General features: G+C 36.6%; 2 protein-coding genes across 2 annotated transcripts; one reads left to right on the top strand and one right to left on the bottom strand.

Moving 5' to 3' along the window:
* Nucleotides 1-442: 442 nt before the first annotated feature.
* On the bottom strand, nt 443-7955 carry LOC113738220 (protein phosphatase 2C 70-like). Its single transcript, XM_027265460.2, has 14 exons — nt 7874-7955; nt 7436-7726; nt 5469-5658; nt 5170-5367; nt 4891-5066; nt 4643-4801; nt 3197-3340; nt 3054-3115; nt 2773-2908; nt 2038-2132; nt 1193-1305; nt 984-1113; nt 762-816; nt 443-667 (listed from the first exon to the last, which is right to left on the bottom strand). Exons 2-14 carry the CDS (start codon nt 7658-7660, stop codon nt 506-508), a joined length of 1845 nt encoding a protein of 614 aa, XP_027121261.2. The 5' UTR covers nt 7661-7726; nt 7874-7955; the 3' UTR covers nt 443-505.
* An 8508-nt stretch (nt 7956-16463) lies between these two features.
* LOC113737901 (protein FANTASTIC FOUR 2) lies at nt 16464-17700 on the top strand. The gene has a single exon (XM_027265042.2). It carries the CDS (start codon nt 16677-16679, stop codon nt 17577-17579), a length of 903 nt encoding a protein of 300 aa, XP_027120843.1. The 5' UTR covers nt 16464-16676; the 3' UTR covers nt 17580-17700.
* Nucleotides 17701-22460: the final 4760 nt, after the last annotated feature.

Raw genomic sequence — 22460 nt, 5'->3', positions numbered from 1 at the left:
CCTGCATATCATTCAAGAGTAATCTATTTTGAGGAATCACTGCTCAATTTCGCAGGAGACATACTTCTAGTGGAGATTCCACGCAAGCAACTACTAGAGATTTTTGTTTGGTAGATCTTCTTGTTTCACGCAAGGCCGTGGCAACTGCTTGATTTTATCCCAAACTGCAAGATGGTTTGAATACTTACAGAGGTGAACGCATGACTTGAAACTAATTTTAAGTGGTTCAAAAGAAAGAACCAAACACTCAAAAGTGACGCAGAGGATCCTTGCAGTCTTCTTAGTTAGTGCCCCTCCCAAACCAGTTTTTGGGGTTTTCTGGAGGACTATTCATCCCCTCCCGGCCAGATCACTTGAGAGGGGTGGACATGTCCGAGCCAGGGAAATTGAGGGGTATTTTGTAAAGAGAGAAGGGGGGCAGTGGAAGAGAGCAAACCACATCTACAGCAACTAAGCTAAAGCATTTTATAAGATTTTGGATTATTGACATTAATTGAGATTCAATCTAAGGATCAAGTTTACAAGAACCAATTCTGTTAGTAGCGTCAAAATCCAAGAAAATTATAGATGTGTTGTCCTTCGTTCTTTGGGTTCTCGCTTCACCCAACAAAGCATTAGCTACCTTTTCTGCAGAATTATCTTGATTCGCTGAATTTCTCTCCATTGTCTGCACAGTTAACAAGAGGATTCAAGGTTAGATCCCTTGTCAACAAAACCAGAATAATCCAAAGAAAATTATACATGAAATTCAGAATTTATACCTGGTTTACAAGCTGAACTGCCTTCTTCACATTTATAACATCCCAAAAGCCATCACTGCATCCAAATCCACAAACCACCAATTTAAGCGTCATAAAAAAAAAAAAAAAAAAAAAAAAGCCTCTCTCTCTCTTCAAGGCCTGCTTTCTTCAGCATTCAAGCAAGGAGAAAAAGCTAATTCATCAGCAGATATCAAGATGTATAATAGAGCCACAAAGGATCACCTAGCTAACAATGCAAAGCTCCTGTTTGATTGATTTATGTACACTACTTGACTTATATAAGGTTCTGCGCTGAAGCGAGCATCCTGCTGCTTAAGAAATTTGTCTCCAAGCATTCGAGCAAGGTTAAGGCCTGCTTGAGAGCAACCAATGAGAGACTGATGATAATTGACATTTGATACACTGAAATATGAAAAAGGAATGTCAAATACCACATAGTCGTGTTTCACCATCTCTCAAAGGTTCTATTGCCTGGATTCGTAATCTTTCAGAATAACTAGTTACTCTATGGTCTTCCGTCATCTTCACGTGCTTTCCATCAATGCTGCAGTAATTTGAAAATATTATCTCAGTTTCACAGGAATTACACAAAATCTTGAATTTCTTTGAATCCAAACGACAGAAAACTCAATTTATTCATTTACGAGAACATCGTGGAGGAGCAGATAGAAATTATGCACAACAGCCACAGCAATTAAACTAAACTATATGTTATCGGCTGATTGTTATGTTTTTCTCAAAGCAACTCAAAGGCCTTCTTTTGGCAGCTCCATCCCTTCCAGGGTAAAAAGATATACGTTCTCTTAAACTCCTGCTCATGAATGACTTTGTAGCCAGTACAATTAGGTGAACTGAAAGACCAGAATAACAACATACATGTAGTGTGATTATAGAAAGGTGGAAAGTGGATGTATAGTATACAAAAGGCAGTGCCAAGCGTCAAGAGATAATCATGGTACAAATATAAGTACGACATTTCTATCAATCTGGAAGGAAACCATAAAGTTTAATGGATGTACATAAGTAATGGAAAATAAGATCACCAGAATCTAGAGGCCACGATAAGAACTGAAAAGTTATACTAGATACTCGAACCCAAAGATGTTCAGCAAAGTCAAAATATTGCCCCATCAAATCAAACTCAAAAGCTTTGATATATAGTGAAGCACTAATCTTGGTTTTAGTGCAGTAAATTATTTCAATTGGTTGAGAACGTGTTAACGTGATAAAATTCTTCTGAATTTAGTCAATGCATAACAATAACAAAAACACATACTTTATAATACAAGCAGAGTCTCCCACATTTGCACATTGCGCAAAAAGACTGTCGTTACCATCAGCCCAAACAAGAAGCACCGTAGCAGTACAGCCCTGAAAAAGATGATCATAAAACCAAAATATAATATCAGACCCTGTATAGCCAAAACCATAACAGAGTAGAAGACCAACAAGTCCTGCTTCACTTTCTGTCTTAGTTGCACATAATATACTTTTCAGCTTTATATTAAAGATAATAATAATAATAATTTCCTTCAAAAGTGTTTCTCAAGAACTAAAGCTTTGAAGCACTCAAAATGTTTCACACGTTAAGTGGACACATTCCATAATCTCTGTACTTATCAACATTACTGTAAGTTTTTGCACTAATGTTGGTCAACCAAGAGGCTGCCAACTATGAATGTATTTACATTATCTAATTGTACCGAGTACGCCAACAAGGTACTTTAGAGCTAAAAAAGGTTTCCTTCCTCTCTTACACAAAAGAGTCAGACTTATCATAAAGAAGTCATGAAAATCTCAGAAATTTTTGGTTAAAAAAAAAAACACCATCATAGAAACTCTATTAAAGTATGTAGTGCCAATATCACAAAACCTATAAAGCCACAAATATGAGAAGTAAATGGATGAGGGAGGCTACAGGTTGGTACAGAAGGTGCATATCCCAATGGATTAAATGGCAGAAGCAATACAAAAGCGTAAAGAAAGTACAGAAACTGAAATGAGTAGAAACCTCATAGTGGTGATTTATGCATGCTTCCGTTTGATAGAAAGCTTCTCTAAGAACATCTGAAGCATCACGCTGTGATAACACTTTCTCTCTTCTGAAAGAATCTGATAATATGCTTGCAACCATTTGAGGCATCACTCTAGCAAGAGAGAGAGAGAGAGAGAGAATTAAATTAAAAAGAAAAGGAGAGCTTAAGTAAACGAGATGGCACCAGCGTGGTCCCATAATAAACCATCACATGTGACTTAATTGAGTTAATCAAGGACATGAAATGGAATACTAACTGGCTAACAGATGTAGCAGCACCTGCTCCGCCATGTCCATCACACACACCAAACAGCCCAAACTGCAGGATCAACAATCCGAAAAAGAATTAAAACCCTTCTTGGTAACTGCTGAAGTTAAAGTAGAATAGAACTAAATAAACCTGTTCAGTCCCAGGAAGAGGCCAATAATAATAACAGACATCTTCCATTGGTAACTTCTTTGCACCTCGGCGCAATGACATGGGATCTGATGCTATGCCAACTCCGAATGGGATCTGGCTCTCAGTCTCAGATGTAATCTGGACCTGCACCAAGTGACCCTCCAATTAAGAAACGGAATTAGGAAACTGACAACTCAACACAGCTACAATGGCACACAGGATATATATGATTTCAGTGATTGTAACATAAAGAAGATTAAAACCCTTATACCAACTCCTAGCTTCTGATCCTTACTCTAGAGTAGTCATATGACTAAGAGTCGTGTCACGAGTTGAGCACTTAAAAGAATATTAACAAACTAATTGCCGACAATGTGACAACCAAAAAGGATCAGGAAAGACATTGCACAATGAAACCTATTCAGTACAAAAGGACAAGAATATTTGGCAATTTCCTTTGCAAAAGAACAATAAAGAGAAGGTCTTAGTTGTGCTCTAACGCCCAATAAGCCGGAAACTGTCTATCGCATTGGCAAAGAGAACCATGATTTATTATTTGTGTTAAGATCAGCCCAAAAATCGATGTGTTCTAAGCTTACCTCAAGGAGCCTCAATTTTAATCATAAATTCAAGTAATATTCCTTCCTGTCACACTTCTGCATAATCAGTACTTTACCCATTACTTGTCTATTGTGTATTGAATTACTTTACAATCTCAAACAAAGAAAGAGGAGCAAGAAATATACACATAAAGTAACATACTTGAACTTCAAGCAGAATGTCTTACACATTACTTCTGACAAAAATTGAAAGTAACCAATATATTTGATATCGATCATTTGAGAAAGATTGACTTCAGGGAAGCAAAGTTTGCAGCAAAAAAACCAAGAAATGAAAGAAGGGCTCTATAAAAGGGGATGAAGCAGGGAAAAGAAGTGCCGAAAATTTATGCTTAAGTTCTTCTTTAAACTGAGATACATGATTCAAAAAACAAAAATCAACTCGTAATTGACAAAGTTAAATGCTATTTCCAGATTAGTATAGAGATGAAAGAAATTATAGTTGAGGAATCGGCCTATATAAGGAAGAACTTCAATTGAAATCATATAAATGAAACCCTGATATCAACTGAACGAAAATCCTAATTCCTGATAAGCTCCAACTGACACTAAGAAGCAAATTTGTAACACAAAATGCTCAAACCATGTCTAATGTTTCATTGCATTTCCTTTTCTCCCCCAGAGATAAGTAAATCAATGAGAAACACCAGATGAAAAACAGGAAGAAAAAAGTTCTAATACAAGGAACTTTATAAAAGATACTGCCAGATTTGTGACTTCAACAGAAGCCTACTTACAAACATAGAATAGGTAGCAAATAGTTCAAAAACAACAAACTCTGGAATAGATATTGCCAGATTAGCTACTTCAATGGGAGCCTACTTACAAAAATCTTGGGTGTGGTGCCAAGAGTTAATGTGTCTCCATTTGCAAGCTCAACTGGATCTCCCCATTGCCTGCTTCCTGAATCATGATGATGGACAGGACGAGAATTTAAGCATGTACCATTTAAGCTACCCATATCAACAAGCTCCCACTTCAATCTCTGAAATACAATGCAATGAGTGTTTCCTAAAGTGCAAAGAATGTTGCCAAATTTCCAATCCTGAAGTAGTAAATATTTTGAAACTTTACATTAGGATTCCAATTAATCCTGGCATGCTTGCCAGAAACCTCTGAATCCTGGACCAACAAATCACTAGGTGAAACTCTTCCAAGAGTGAGAGGGAGCCTAGATGTATCTGTTGACTTCACGCAGCATTGAGTCCCATGAGAAAGCCCCGAGACAACCTCCAACGTGAGGATGCTTCCTGCACATCTAACAGAAAATGATGATGACATGTTTTACACTATTTACCAGAAAAAAGAAAAAAGTACACTATGCACATTATACAATGGATAGGAGAAAATTACTTTGATCCGCTTTATATTTTGGAACAAATTCTCTTGATGTTTCACTGTCTATGTGAAATCTTGGACTATCCTTTAAATCATCTTTTGTACAAACTTTTTGCACTTCTACAAGCTGCTTCGTCACCAGTGGACGCTTAAGTGTCTGGCCAACTAGATCATCTTCTGAAGTATCTCGGATATCAAGAACAAAACTATCACCTGAAAGAAGCAAAAGACAAATTATGCATTTTTCTGCAAACAAATTAATTTGCAGATGCCCGTGAGGGCATTTTGTAGGTCAATGGGCAAGAGCTGTATACTATGGGTTAGTTGGGGAGATGCAGAAGGAGGACTTTGGTTATTTGAAGCTCCTTGAGCCCTGTGTGAGCTCAAGCCCCCTAAAATTTGCTGATCTGCTTCCTGTGGAGCATAATTCCTAGCAAAAGAATTGCTGTGACCATAAACAACATTTAGATCTTCTGAAATAAAAGGCCTGTGAAGGTCATCAGCCTGCAAAGGAACAAAATACCATGGTAAGAAGAATGCTCAAACAGGAAGAGCAGTGAATCAAGCAGGTGTATGCTCAAAGATAGAAACATGAATCAGATGAAAAGATGCATCAAAGCATCATGCTTTGTTCAACAGTCTTTTATGTATGATCAAACAAAGTTTGAAGAATGTTCTAGCTTGTTCTCAGACCAAGTTATACATCTTAAAAAACATCAACCATGCATTTCAGTGAAGTTAATTTGCAGAAGATGGAGCATAGGAAGTGCTAACATTCATCATGTTAATTTTGTACTCGAAAGACAGATCCAGAACTTGAACTTTCAGACTTGTTTCAGATATTGTCTGCCTGATATAAATAATCTAAAGCCAGACATACAGAGTGCTAAACTGACAGAGTATAACAGTTCCACTCTAGTCAAAATTCTAAACTTATGTAACTCCTTAGCTTTAGAATATCCACCGAATTTCATCAATTAGGTCTCGTCATATTCTCATAGATTCCTATACAGACAATATCTTAATGATAGAACTCTTTCCATATTCACCAGGTAAAAATATTTGTAACGGTTCAACCTGATTTAATGAAGTTTATTTGTGAGCCCAACTTTAAAAGGTATGGTTTGAATTAGCAGTATCCAAAACTGTCCTTATGACCTTTGAGTGTAACTTAAATGGACCCACCGTAAATTTGGCGTGGGTACTTGTGGATAAAAAGTAAATGTCGGACATTGTATTTCTTCAATCCACGATTTCTTTAAAAGGTCCAAAAATGAACAAGGCTCTTCTCAGGTCAGCATTCAACACACCATATAAAAGCACCCAAAATGGTGTGTCACATAAAACCCTTAATGGCCTATAGTGCAAAGCACCAAGAGCTTAAATCAAGGAACAGATGCATAATATGGAAGTCCAAATTGATTGTCATTTTACATTTGGTCTTCCAAAGTGCCACATATTATGGAAACAATGGCTTTGTTAACCTTAGATACTCAAGTCATCAACCCCATTTGAAACGAATACGCCTCAGCTCAGAATATAGGTAAATGGTTGATGCAAACTCGTTGCAAATTTCACAAGTTTGGCATTTCAACTATTTTCAGACTACCGCAGAAAATGCTGAGACCAATAAAGCACCTATCTTTGTTAACTAATAACCAAGAACCAGAGATTTCAAGCACAAATTATTACATAAAAAAGAAACTCAATGCACATATGAGACTATAAGCACATGAACTACTATAAGCATATCCAAATGATAGACACTGTGACAGCAAAATCCCCACTCACCGGACCAGGTTCAAAGCTCTATGCACTAAATCCTTCCTAGATGTTATTGGCTTTTAACATGAGCTACTTTCTTAAGCCGTAGCAAAAGGTAATGAAAAAAAATGCTCAATCTTCTCCACGTTCAACCTAGTTATCGGATCATTCTTCAAGCTCCTAACAACAGCTGGACAAGGGTCTAAAACCCCTCACAATACCCTCTGCCAAAATCCCAAACCACCATAACAAAATACTTTAGATTACCTCTAAATGGAAAATTGCACCGTCAACCCATTTTTATTCACATTAAATCAAAATAGCCCCCGTCAATAAAATCCCATTTTTCTTCACATTCAATCGAAACAGCCCTGATTGCGTAGACCCCATTTCCAATCACCTTCATTGAAATAATCTTAATCTTCAAACAAAAGGGGCAATACATTTTCATCGGTAAAATCTTGATCATACATAAAATATACTGATAAATGAATCAACAAACAGAAGAGAAATGGACCTTGATGGTGCGAGTACGAGAGGCAGCGGAGGAAGAAGAGAGAAAGCGACGCCATAGCTTGAACTTGCAGGCGAGGATGAAGAGGATGAGCAACAAGAGGAACATAACAGCAACAACAACAATCACAACGATACCCTCAACGGAGAACATCAAAGTCCTATTACTTCCGGTGATAAACTTGTCATCAGAGGAAGAAGAATTATGAAGAAGGATCGCCTCAGCCATCGGCGGTGGTGGTCTGGGAAAGATGATGATCCGGAGGAGAGAGAGAATGCAATCAGCCAACCCCTCCTACCATTGTTAAATATTTATCAAAAATAAAAATAAGGTAAAAAGAAATGTAGAAGTAGAAAGTACGAATTAATGGAGTAGTCCTTATTTTTGCAAGTATAAACAATTGGCTTTGCGAGAAGGCCGCTTTGTAAAGGTCGCAGTCACCTAAATTTCCACCATTTTCTTTCTTGGATTTTCCCATCCAAATCCAATAAACAATCCAGTTGTATTTTTTTGCGTACGCAGTTGTAGCTTTTTATGTATTCCTCGTATTGCCATGTAGGATATAGTGGTCTCGTATTCTAGAAGCAATGGGCTCAACAGGGAGTGGTTTGATTAAAAATAAAAACTCTATTACGTGAAATATTTTTTCATACGTCAAATCGCTAAAATTTCAAGTCGATACTTAGAATGTGTTTGAATTATTTTTTTGGATAAAATTATCTATCTCGAGTTTTTTAATCACCTTTTTATCTCATATATATATATATATATATATATCATATTGTTACGATTTTTTTTTTTTTGACAAAAAATTTAGAAAATGACAATCCAAATGGACCTTAAAATATTGAAAAATTGGGTAAAATTCAATGTAGACATTAGACAATTTCTGTTCTTAGCTTCGTTAGTCAACATTTCAACTTTTTTTCCTTTTTTTTTAATGGTAAGAAAATACTAACATTAGCTTAATTAGAAGTACGAGTTACAATAGAATAACAAAATACTGAGATCATATGTATAGACAGCAATAATTGTTTCAAGGAGTTGAAAGTACAAAACAAAATCTTCTTCTTGTTGCGCAACCTTTTTAGCTAAAGTGTTCGTGCACCTATTTGTTGTCAATAATCCAGCTTTAGTATAGTTTGGTTCAATTTGATGTTGCCAAGTAGTGTGAGAATTCAAATGAACTAGATTTATTTGAAGATACTGAAAAGGAACTATTCAAAGATGAGTGATGAGTGCTGAGTGTTTTTTCTCTTTATGTACCAACAATTGAACAAGTCGGTGTAAAATTCAATGTACATATCCAAAGACTTTGCCATTTTCTTAACTTAGCTAAGAACCTGAAATGCTTGCACAAGTTGGATTGCTGTTTTCTATATATATATATATATATATATATATATAACTTTCACATTTTTTGATTTTTTTATAAACACATTTTTCAGTCACTTTTTTACCTTACATATATCGAATCGTTACAGTAAATTGTTATACAAAAACTCCTAAAAGTAACAATCCAAACAGGTTTTAAGAACTTCAATCACACTTAGAACCACATGCATATAAATGTTTTTGCCACAAAGTTTTTTGCACAAATTAACAAGGGAAAGCCTATCAGAATATTTTCAGTTGTTTTAGAAGCAGCAGATATATATATATATATATATAAATGTATATATATATATATACACACACAAAATACCTTAGCTAATTAATATTAATATGAGAAGGTAATGCAGATCAGATAAAAGGTTCGAGGCAGTTTGGATCACATGGAAGCAACCCACTAGAGGTCCAGAGCCATCTCTCTTCGGGAATCTTGATGGCTGCATGTCGACATTGTTCAATTAGAAGGCCCAAGGCATGGGCTCCTTTAAATCACAAAAAGTGCTAAGAAGTTTTGGTTGGGCCAACGTAACTGCTGGCTTGTATATTGTTGATAATCAATTAATGTCACAATAATGGAGACAGCATAAGAATCTATTCGAAGCCCAGCCCTAAGCCATATCCTCCATCCAGCCCACACGCCCAGGAAAAATACACAATGCATACCCATATATAAAGAGGATTTATTATTGCCAAAAAAATTAGAGACAAAAATTAGAGACATTGGACGAATGCCTCTAACTAAAGAACTCTCTCTTGTATAATGGAAGCAGTTATGTAGAATTATTAGTTGAGGAAATGTTAGGTTCGATTTTTATTGCATACTTTTGGAGATTTTTTTTTTTAGAAAAATTAACAGTGTAATAATTTTGTTGATGTGATGCATGTAAAATAAAATATGGTTGAGATATTATGAAGGTGATTGAAAAATGTGTTAACAGAATATTTTTAAATATATATATTTTTAAAGTGGTAATTCAAACAAGAGTGCTCTTTTGCAAGGATCCTTAGTTGAGCCCATTGAAAAAAAAAATGTTGGATGTTTGTGTGGCCTAACCATTCTGACTTGGGATTGTCGAAAGAGAAAAAAAAAAAAATCAACTTCTAGAGATGTTGTTTTCTTGAGTCCTTTGAAGGAAATGAAAGTCTTATAATTGAACTCCTAATTTCTTACACTGCACAGTAAACGCATAATCATTAATCATTAGACTCATTCCAGAAAATGATGTTGAGTGAGAATGTATGATCACGATCTTATCAAGTACGTACGAAAATTAGCATCTTAAATATTGAAAACATTGGTCTAGTTTGGGAGATCATAAGCAGGGGAAATTCTACAATCCTTTTTGGATACTGTGATCTTAAATATTGAAAACATTAATTGGTCTAGTTTGGGAGATTATAAGTAGGGGGAATTCTACGATCCTTTTTGGATATTGTGATGATGAGATTAGATTCACCGTTGAATTATCAACCCTTAAATTCTTTCAAAAGTTTGGATATTGTGATGATGAGATTATATTCACTGTTGAATTATCAACCCTTAAATTATTTTAAGAGTTTAAATGAGTGACTGATGTGGCAAAATATAAATTATTTCAAGAGCTTAAATCAGTGAATGGTGTGACAAAATATAATGAATTTGAATCATGAATACCGTACCCAAAAGGAATTGTAATATTTTCCCGTAAGGAGAGCCAAAAAGAATTCTTCTTTCTTAAGAGAAAAAAAAAATAAAGAAGTATACTAGGATTTAGCTAAAACATCCATGCTAATGTAAAGGTAAAGATACACCTAACATACGAGCAATGTGTTAAAATTGTCATGAATTCTCCCAAAGCATGCCACCGACGGATATGGAGTGAAATACAAGGTACTATATCATATGCCGACTCCTAAACCACTAAAAAAAAAAAAAGCCGAGCGATAAATGGTAATTTATCCACCGCCACTCTACTGTGAATTAATATATCTTCTTCCCGTACTTTATACTGTAGACTACATAAATAATCATTACCATTAGAAATCAAGGCCTTTTAAAATTCATATAGTACACAATGCAGCAAAAACAGCAAAAGAAAGTAGCAGCACAATTAGTTGACAGCACCGGAACTGAAGAAAACCCTCCTGTTATTCATTGGTTATCATCACATTCTTGCTTGATAGTTGATGATACTAACAGAGAATTGAAGTGAACGACCAAGGAATATTTTTACATATCATGTAACCGACCACAAAGTTTTAAGAGTATAAAATGTGCCAATATTCTCTTTGTCCGTTGCTTTGACAAAAAGTATGGCTATTCCTCAACATGCTCGAATTGAAAAATCAAAAATATATTGTGCTACTCCTAGGGTTGAAACAGCTCGCGGACTTGAACAATAATAATATTCTTGCTCGATCATTTTCTTTCCCTCCTTATCATATGGATGATATTAATAAAGTTAGCAGTCAAGATAAAATTTAGGTTTCAATAATCCCTTGATCTAAAGAATCAAGAGTACGTATGAATTAAAATCCTCGGGAAACTAGATCAAAACAGACCATGTATCAACCTAATCCTGTAAACATTAGAGCACGATTTTTTGAGGGTTTAAACTGATTATCATAAACTAAATAGCAGTGAATGAAGCCCTCGAAAAAGTAGATCAAGATCCTTCTAGTACGTACATCGTCTGCCTGTAAAGCTAACCTGGGATGTCCTTGCACGAGTAGCTAGAGATGCATGGTCTAAAAGGGTTTTCATGGGCTCGATGTGATGAAACACAATAATGGATCTTGCAATTTGCATTAAAATGCTATCACGGCAGCTTTCTTAGGCTTTCCCCACTCCACATACGAATGACATGAAATTGCTAACAAGGGAAAGGGAAGGACGGCACTAACATGATGGTCAAAAGGGGATGGTGTTGTACATTGTTAATTTACATGATGCTTGTTCCATCATGAATCGGACTCTTGTGTACCATACCAAATAAAATTAAAGCCCTGGATAAATTTTGATTTAAATACATGCATGTACCAAACGTCCAACTTTAACATTTCATCAAGGACAAAGGAAGATGACGCATTTATTCGTTAACTGGATTGCTTTTATACTAAATGACTAAAGTAAACGTATATGGATTCTGATGCAAAATTGATACACACATCCTGAGTGGGCATCTAGTTTTACTTAATTACATGATAAAAACACACAGACACACGCACTCAAGCACTGTAAGACACCCTAGTGTGTAGTTTATGATGGCAAACTTTTGCTCTAAGTGGGCTGACTTTTGCGATGCCGTCGACATTAGCTTTTTGTACTTGCAAAAAAGGAGTGATCACAAGCATTCTCGCTTATGATCACCAAAGGTTATTAAGCTTATTAATGTGAGATCAATAGTATTTCTAATTCTTGGGATGAGCTTTAGGACCACATGAACTTGTTCGAGCTCCAACGTCTGATACGTGAGTTAGGTGTTCTGATCTAGCACAATTGGTTGGTTTTTTGGGTGTATACACACCGTTCACTATCTTTTTTCTAAGTAAGCACCTTTCACTCTCATAAACCCTTTTAGCAATTATGATAGCTATTTTAATCTCATGTTTGGTACATTAGCTAAGCGAGCTTGCTATTATTATCCAAAGAGAAGAAAAAAAAAACTTGTCATAATCCTATTGCGAGTCTGATCATGTTAGCTGTTTTTCATAGAGACAGAGGCCGAACTTAATAACCTATTTTACCCATAACATCCAGCTAACTATGTATTAACTCTAAAAATCATTTAATTTGAATCATTTGGCACCGCTTTCATTCTGGTTCCCCAAATGAAAAACTTTTTTAGGTCAACTAAATGAATAGATTACCCCAATTGTCCATTCAAAGTAATAATTAAAAGGCATTAGGTTGATGACGGAATATATCAGGAAGGATTAGTTTGCTTACTCAGAGCCTCAGAGCCTGGAGCTGGAGATGTGGATATTATAGTATTAGTACCGTTTAACTTGATATCCATTACATACCATTTGCTCTCGTCATCTTCAACAAAATACTACTAGGTATTTTGGGCTGTGTCCCAAACACGGTTTCTTGTGGACATGCAAGAAAATATGAAGTCATCGATCCCTTCTAAAACAAACATAGAAAGATGCGAAGGCAGTAGATATCCACTAGAACAGCCTAGCCTAGTGACGCAAAGATGTATCCAACGTAGCAGCATGAATCCAAGTTTTCTTGAGAGTGACCATACTGATAGTAGGCAAGAACTTTCATCAGAGATCATTAAAAATCTGCCACTACATTGTTTTTAATGTTTTGAAGGACTGCTGAGGTATGATGTTACTCATAGTCATCAGTTATATATGTCTGCTTCATGCATTGAAAACCCGGGTAGCTTTTCTCTTCTTCTTCTTTTTTTTTTTTTTTTTTTTTTTTTTTTTTTTTTTTTGTCAAGAAGAAATTCCAAACCTTACAAAAGAGAAGAGGGACAAAAAAAAAAAAAAAAAAAAAACTTACCTAAAAAACTTTGGTGATTAGGAGCCAGGGTGGCTTTCCTAATCACTAGGATTCAAACTTTCTTTGCACGATCACACGCCTAAATTAATTCGCTTCCCACTTAAATATACAGCGCGTTTGATTTGTAAACCTTTTTTTTTTTTATGTACTAAATGAATTTATTTGGTACGAAGCCAGACTATGGTGATGGAGAATTTTTGTCTCCGTAAAAAGATGTGATCCTCACATTTCTACTTTCTCCAATGGCCTAAGTTCCATCCTACTCACCATTTCTCTACTTGGAAACTGCTAACATTAATGCTCATGTGGCATCGGAATTGGCTTTTGATGAATAAGAAACACTAAGCACTTTAATTGTTCATCTAGGGTAGGTAATATACATGCAGTCTAGTATTCACATGGCTTAGATGAAAGTGGCGTAGCCGCGGGGCTTCTTGATAAAAGTTATATATGATGCATTGATGAGTTTGAGAGAGGAAAAGGTAGGAAGGTCGATTTGATGGGGTGAACACCTAGCCGACAAGCATAAAAAGTTTGTGCTAGTGGAAGATGATTTCATCATTCTTGATTGATTTTAAAGGGCTTGTATTTGTATGTTGTTGTACGAAGAAGACCTTCCTGCAAATTGCCTTATGTGTCCGTACGTTTATTAGTGCGCTTTCAAAGCTAATTTTGGTGATCAAGAATTCCATTCTGACTGGGAATGCAGTGGAGTTAACGTTGAACTCAAATAGTACACTAACTTGAGTTAAAAAACTTAGGTTGGAACTAAAACTTTGAATTTGTTTAACTCTTGAAAATTCAAGTTTGAGTTCGAGTTTGTTTTACTTGAACTCGTATAAATTGAGCTTGATTTGAGTTTGATAAATATAAATTTTAAACAAAGGACAAAATAGAGATTTACACTAATAAATATATATGTATGTGTGTGTGTAAATGAAACTTGTTTGAGTTAATTAACCCCGACAAGTTTTCACATATTATGCTCAATTTAAGCTCATTAACTAGCTCAAACTCGAGTTTGAACTTGATCAACGCAAGTTCGAGTTCAGGTTTTAACTGAGCAAACTCGCAATTGTTCAATTAAACTTGACTCATTCGCGTCCCTAATTCTGACTAGGAAAACGTAGGTTTATTCATTGCTGAGTACCGGCTGATTGAAGGTTTCCTTTATCGTTGGAAGCTTGTTTGTTAAAGAAGAATACAAGAACTATCGTAAACAATTGTCAAAAGAAGTAAAAAGAAAATTCCTTGCGATTTAGAAACAAGCATGGTAGTTTATGGCTGTGCCAGGCACAAGAAAAAGCTTTCTTTTTTTAAAAAAAAAAATAAATAAAGGCATAAAAAAAGGTTGAGGTAGGATTAATTCGACAGTAGATAAGGTATCTCTCTTCATAGGCAGAAATCATAAAACCACAACTTGCCCGATGTTTTCTTTATATAAAGAAGTTAGTTGCTGTGGAAAACCCTCAAGTCTTATGCGACTGTGACATTTAAAATTATATATATATATATAATATTCATATATACAAAAGACCAACCATTCAAACGCTTAATTTTTAATTTGGCAAGAGGGCTGATTGTCACTTTCATGGGGAATAATTGATGTCATTTATATCCCTGCACCGATGACGAATATACCTAACAAAAGTTGGGAAAACACTACTTTGTACATGATTTAGAAATTTTTTTTTCTTACCACAAAGGTGCGGTTTAGCATCGGTTTATATATATATTTTTTGTCGACGCAGGAGTGTCCGGATCAATTCTTACAGAGCCCGACTAATCCCCTGCGGTCCAAGCCGGGCGCCCCAACCCGACCCGAACACGATAAGTGCGCGGAGGAATCCAGCAGAGCGGAGACTCGAACTTGGGATCTCAAGGGTCACCGGTGAGAGGCGCTACCACTGGACCATTCACGCGGGGGCTAGCATCGGTTTATATATCTGTCGAAAACTTGAGATGTTCTAGAGTAATATATAACAAGGAAAAGCTCAATTTCATGGAGTAAGAGCTCAAGGACCATTTCTTGTACACTACAATATGGTGTGGTCTCTGATTGAGCCATTGTTGTGACGCCTCTAAAGTGTAGCTAGGTTCATTAATTTGCATTATGTCCAGACACACTTTTGATGAATCAACGGCACAACAAATGTATACCCATTCCTTCTTATTGTAACATCTTTCGGATTCAATTTCAATATTTCATGGTGCTACTTCAAAAGCTGTCAAAATTCAGCGGAAATGGTTGGTTATTAGAGTCAATATACTCAAGGCTATGCAGAGGACATGGTGCACTAGTTTGATGACGGAAATTTCAAAATATGTGGGTAGTGGGCTCTGATGTTCCTCCTTCTTTCTGAATGTTATCAAACACGGGTTTTGACTCTAAACGCCATATGATTCATCCATTAAAATATGTGTTGTTTTCCCTTTCAAACGAAGTCAAAATGGGAGAGAAGAAGTCGTTGTCGAGCAATATTTGCAAGGATCAAAAACCTCTTGTTTCCGGGGCCATTTGTTGGTTTCAATTGGGAAGTAGAACGAAGAACAAAAGTGCGTATTACTATTAGTCCCTCTATCACGAATCCACCTTTGTCTGTCTTTGACAATTTACTGCAAGGCATTAAAAAAAAAAAAAAAAATTTGCACGAGCGAAACTTATTAGTACTAGTATAAATCGCAAAAAATGATTGTTTTTAATTCCAATCAACTTATCTATGTGATTAAATCTGAACCAGTTACACAATTTCTGACCCTCAATTTTTCAACAATAGCAATCCATTGGACCAATCTTGAAAATCCCGGCTGGCCCCTCTATAGGACGGTACAAACACAAGGACATAACTTTGTCAATTTTCTATCCACATGAGGAGGTCAGTAGCACCGTGGTGCTGGTTCTCAGGTTTTAATACTTCCTTGTTAAATAGGAAAAATAGTACCTAGGCTAGAATATTTTCTTTCATTCGAAATTAAAATTTGTTTATTCTCTTTTTATTGTTTGTGGTAGACCAACAGTCATGCAATTCAAGTGGTGCAAAAAAAGGCCCTCCACCCCCGCCTCCCCCTGAAAAAAAAACACACACACACGCACACTCACGCACTACACCTTTGGCACTTTTTAGCACTACAAATTCGCATCCCACCCCTCGCTTACCCTTCATTCGACATCAACTTGTTTCTCTCCTCTCCTCTTCTTTGCTTAGCTGCTTCCTCTCAGCTGCCCCTCGCCTCCTGCTACCTTTCTTCAACACTGCTCAAAATCCTCTGATCAACTTTGTTCCTCAATTTCCTCCCTATCTAATTAAGGACATTTGTTTTTTCACCTATTTTCGACCCTTTTGGCCTGTCATCATGACCACCATATTACAATCTTGTCTTGAGACGCAGTTCTGTGAAACAGCAACTGTCAAGCTCAGAGTTGCTCCCTCCAAAACCTTGGAGTCGAGCAGAAGTAGTCCCTGCGACTGTCCAACGGAGGTCAGCAGTAAGGCTACGCCAAACATGTCCTCCAACCATGATTCACGAGGTTGGAGTTTCCTACAGTTTCTCAACAATGTTTCTTCAACTCCCAAAGAAACAATGGAGAAAGAAAATGTGTACGTCCATCCTTTGACGAAGCAATATTCATCCTCAAGACTGAGCGAAAAAAGCTTGGAATTATGCACTGAAAATTTGGGGAGTGAGACGGGCAGTGATATCATGGATATCAGCATTTTGTCACTGTCTTCATCCAATTCTCCAACGAGCTCTGAAGATTCTTGGATAAAACAAGAAGGAAAGCTGCCTCAAGAAGTGGAAACATCATCAAAGTGTAAGGTGAATAATTCTCGAAATTTTCCACCTCCCTTGACTACAATAAGTGGTTCAAATTCACTCCAATTTAGACCCCACCGGGAAGATGGAAGATTAGTTATTCAAGCCGTCGAGGCCCCATTGAAACATAACTATTTTCAAGCCGAACGAAGCCATGGCCGCCTCAGGCTGTCTTTTTTGATAGATCATGCTACTAAGTTTGAGTCGCAATTGACTAGAATGGAAGAAGATGAAGTTGATGTTAGTGAAGACGAAGATGAAGATTGCTATCAACTAGAGGAAGAAGAAGATGACGAAGAAGGATGCAATATTTTTGATGTTGATGTTGAAACGGGAAGGGAAAAATTTCACAGGCTAATGAATACTAGATGCAACGAAGGTGGGCATGGGAACAACGGATTGTGTAATTGGCAGGAGCCTGTATGGGTGGCTACATCCTAAAGTTTTTTCTTGTATCTTTTCTTCTAAAATCCAATTTCCACGAATTTTTTTTTGGTTTGTCTTTTAGCCTTTTTGTCCCCCTCCTTTTCTTTTTCTATTAATATATAATTTATTCATTTCATTACCAGCTCCATGTGCTTTGTGGTTGGCAGTTATTTTCGTTATTTGAATATGGCCCCTTCTCCCCACTCTTTTGCACAAGTTCCCATGAAATTCTTGATATCATATTGAGTTCGATAACCAAGCAACAAATTTACCACCGCCTTGAGAAGAATGAGTATGCTGGATCATAAAACCAGAGGACAAACTCCAAATTTCAGTTTTGCCATCAACATCGCATATAATGGTGAATTTGATGCAAAATTATGGTATATTAAAAGTTTTCAACAAGTAAAAAGAGCCTGTACTAGTACTAACGTAACATGATTGATGACCTACCTAAAACCAATTTCAAAAGTGGCAATGCTCGCAAATATTGTAATGATTGTAATGATTTTGCCTGTGACTTATTCGAAGCCCCAACGTCAAAGGAACCAACCCAAACTTTGTCAATAAATATTGTGGTTTCCTTTTCATCATGCTTGCATGCTCCTGGGAACGAAGCCATATCGAGATTGAGCTCATTGGCTATGGATGACGGATGACTCGGTACAGGAAACATTTGTGTATTTTTGCATGCAAACAAGATTACCGGCATTAAGATACACAACCTTGCAGAATACTTGCAACCCAGCGCATTTGTTTGTTCCTGTACATGGACAAGGTATGCATAAAAACAATGAGACGTCAAATTCAAAGCTTAATTAGCTTTGTTTGTTTTGCTAATTTTTTGTACGGACAAGACAAAAAACCTAGCTCAATTAGCTTAAGTACTAGAGAATTATTAAGGAAATTGCCGCCGCATATGCTTCGACCCTTGCTCTAAAATCGAACCAGGATTTGGGTTCAGCCCTTTTTAGTGGTTAATACGTATTTCTATGCACAAGACAGCAGGTTTTTCAACCTTTTACAGCTTTCTTGTCTAGAGAATTTTGTGCATAACAACCACAACTTCATAGAAAATGACAACCACTATGGTGTTGGATGCCGAGGAAGATCCAATTTCTCTTCTTTTAAATAAGACAGGAGCCGCCCTTGCTACCGAGAATATTGAATCAGAAGAGTCATTATAGATTCCGGATAAAATTGACGTCTTACTTCTGAAGTATTGGCCTGGTGGATGATGATTTTTTTACCTTTTCCATTAATTTCTTTTTTCTTTGCTCTTCTTTCTGTATCACAGAGTGGAGAGAAATCGCCACTGTACCAACGCTTTTCACGCTAAAAGGTGATTATAGTTGTGCATTGACTAAGTATTTTCGTAGATATTTTCATCTGAAGAATAAGCAGCAACAAGATAAGTTCAGTTTGACTAATTACTCCACACTATGGTACTTGTTTACCTACCGCGCGCAGCGGGGGGATGCAAATTGCATATGCTGCCTTGACAAATATAGTCAAATATTAGTTCACTACGTATAAACTAACTGTATTTAAGATGTATGGCCAGCTGCTTACTTTTCAAACTTTACAACATGAAATTATTTTTTCTTTTTCTAAATCATTTTTTCATTTTCGGGTAAAATCTTAATGTAATAAATGGCTGAACCTTGCTTGCACCTTCTTTCTTTTTCTTGTTCCGTCTTAATCTTCTTTTCCTGTCATTCTTTTTTCCTTCTAGATTCAGTAGCTGCAGTACCCATTTGATCATATCTTTCTGTTTTGCAGCACAATGAAAAACAACTTTAGCAACTCAACACTTGCACAGGCTGATTTCACTTGCCAGTAGGTCCAGCACTTGCATTTTAGAAATGGCAAAAATGACATTGCATGAGATGAAGTTCTCTTTTCCGTAACAACATATATTTGGTCGAATGGCTTAGTCTGACTTTTATCAAGCATAAGCATTTACAGCTGAACAAACGGCACGACTAGTTGGTCCCCCCCCAATCGCCTTGAACACTAATGTTTTGCTACACTTATACCTATCAAGTTGCCTTTTATAAATATTTCGTATTTAACCATGTACAAATTTTTTTTTTTTTTAATGAGATGCATATCCTATATATTAGTCATGGAAGCGATATATTGGGTGGTATGAAAGGAGGGAACGTAAGTAAGAGATTTCGGATTCGAAACCTCCTACTTACATTAAAAAAAAAAAATCCTATATATTAGTAAAATTATTAGACAATGTTTTTTCTGTTTGGTGTTCGAAGAACACAAGCTATGTATAATTGAAAACAAAAAAGAATAAATGATCAACTATTAATTAATGCGTTAGAATTACCATGCACCCACCCCTGAATTCAATAATCAATGGTAGAAGACCAGGTCCCCTACACTGAAGAGGGTACATTTAACGTATTCCTGTCGTCTTCAGTGACTCTTAAACTAGAGGGTAGGAGTTGGTGCATGCGAAGAAACTCCCCTATTGCACGAATGGCAAATAAAAAGTCGGCAGCTCTATCTATAATTTTTAAAAGCAACCAATAGCCATGAGCGTCTATATATGTTAAACTTTTTTTCTTGCACTTTTGGTTAGAATATTGCAGACACAAAATGGTAATGCGGGCATGAGCCAAATGCAACACGGTCGAACAGAAGAGCAAGGAAGATTCATGGAGGAAGAAGCCAAGAAGAAATGATCAAAGTTTCTCCTGGATAGGAAATCTATTTGTTTAGCATTTACAGAGATCTAGAATTGGCTACGTGTTTAAACGGGATTGCAGTTGGTTTTCCTGTGAGCTCAAGAGTCAGGGAAGAATGCAGGTTGGCATTCCTGTGAGCTCGATTAGCTTCCCGTCAAGCCAGCAGAAACCGTCGGCACTATTTTAGAATTATAATTGAGTTGCAAATCTTGATGATTAAGGTCAATTTATCTCCATTTACTTGGTCGTAATAATTTGGAGTTTACACTTGAATTAAAAATTCTAGTCTGAATTAAGGCTTATTTACCGGTCAAATCAAACTCATGCAATACAATCTTGTAACACACCGGCATCGAGTCTGAATTCAAACAGTTTGAGTTTTTTTATCTGATAAATTTCAAATTCAGCGCTTGTCGAATTGAATTGGAACCTGGTCTCAAGAACTGAGCTTTTGCTTTGCGAACTCAATTCTTCAAGTAGTAAGTAGGTTGGTTTATCATCCAAACCTACTCATAACAAGGTTTTGCCTCTTAAGTCGAAAAATCAGTAAACATGATGATCTTTAGCTTAAAATAGATTGGTTGAGGATAGAAATTCGGTTATTGCATGGAAGAGACGGGATGACTAGATATCACTACTAGTAGCTAGATACAGTAGTATGTTATAAGGTTCACATTATTGGACCAACCAACTTAATATAGATATATAGCTGTATCACTTTTAGTACTAATATGCGGAATGAGGACGGTATACAGAGACCTTGAGATTGATTGTTAAATGTGATATCTATAAACTGATATTTCGTGTCTGACGGGAAAGATTTGTACCAGAAGGCCGTACAGGTTCGGATTGTACAGTAACAGTAACCCCTGTCCTGGGCGGTGGGTGGGTGGGTGGTGGGCGCGCATGCATCCATCAAAACTGTTGCCCACTGCTATGCTGGCTTAGCGATCATCAGACATCAGTGCCCAGCACACGATCTGGAAGATTGACAACATCCATATGGGGGATCGCATTTGCATCATTGCACTGAGAACTGAGAAGAGAAGGAGGGGTTTGCATGTGAAAATGAAGCAATTTGCAACTTGCAATTTGCAATTTGCAACTTGCCCTGACCGCTCCTCTGGATTGCTAGGCTGCTTGTTGTACCTGTTGCTGTCTTTCTTCCAAAGATCTTCTGTAAACTGTTAAAAGTTGAGGGGTTAATATTTTGAAAAGTAAACAAGTTATGTGAATAGGAAAAAAAAATATATATATATATATAAATAAAAAGGAGGACAATGATTATTCGATCGCGTTTGTATTTACCTATACGGTGAATAAGTGTAATTTAAGTATACCGACCGACATGTCTTCATTGGGAAGAGGAAAATGATTATTTGTGTTTGTATTTACCTTTTTTTTTTCGAAGACAAAAACTATTGTATAACTTAATCTATTCTACACTAAGGGGGGAGGGGGCGGACCTAAGAAGGTCCAGGAATAATCCGGAGGGGACTGAACCACCATCGGATCAAAAGGATGCACAATACACCCGCCTGAATTTTTTGAAACAAATCACTTAAATGTGACATTTTGGTGGGAGGCAAGAGCTGGTGGCCACCCCACCCCACCAAGCTAGGTGGTGGCCACCAGCCTTTGGGCTGGTGCGTTTGTATTTACTTACATAGTGGATAAGTGTAGTTTAGGTATACCGACATGTCTTCACACCGCGCTAAAAATGATTATTGATGCATTGGACGATTTGTACATGTTTTAGATTATTTGGTATTCGTACTACCTTTCTACATCGTACATTTATCCTATAATGGCTGAGACTGATAGGCAATATTGAAATTGTTGTGCTGCATGTTGGATGTAAGTTGGAAATCGACTGTTCCACACCGGGGCTCACAAGCGTCCTAAAAGAGAGCTGGCCATCGGTGTCTGAAAGCTTTGAAAGATTAAAGAAGAAGATATACCATATATCTTACATCCCTACCAAGAGGACGCCAGCGTCTTATCGTGGACTAAGACTATCCATTCATAAGGAATCTCACACAAGCTTCTGATCGTAATCTTTTCATTTAATAATTTCTCCTCAAGTCCTATATATATTTACCCTTTAAATAAATAAATAAATAAAAATCTGTTGAGATATATATATATATATATTTTTATCAAAGCTTAGCTTTTAGGATTTAATTAATGG

This window comes from Coffea arabica, chromosome 3e (genome assembly GCF_036785885.1).
Source record: "Coffea arabica cultivar ET-39 chromosome 3e, Coffea Arabica ET-39 HiFi, whole genome shotgun sequence".
Taxonomy (NCBI): Eukaryota; Viridiplantae; Streptophyta; class Magnoliopsida; order Gentianales; family Rubiaceae; genus Coffea; species Coffea arabica.
This window is presented reverse-complemented; position numbering and strand designations above follow the sequence as displayed.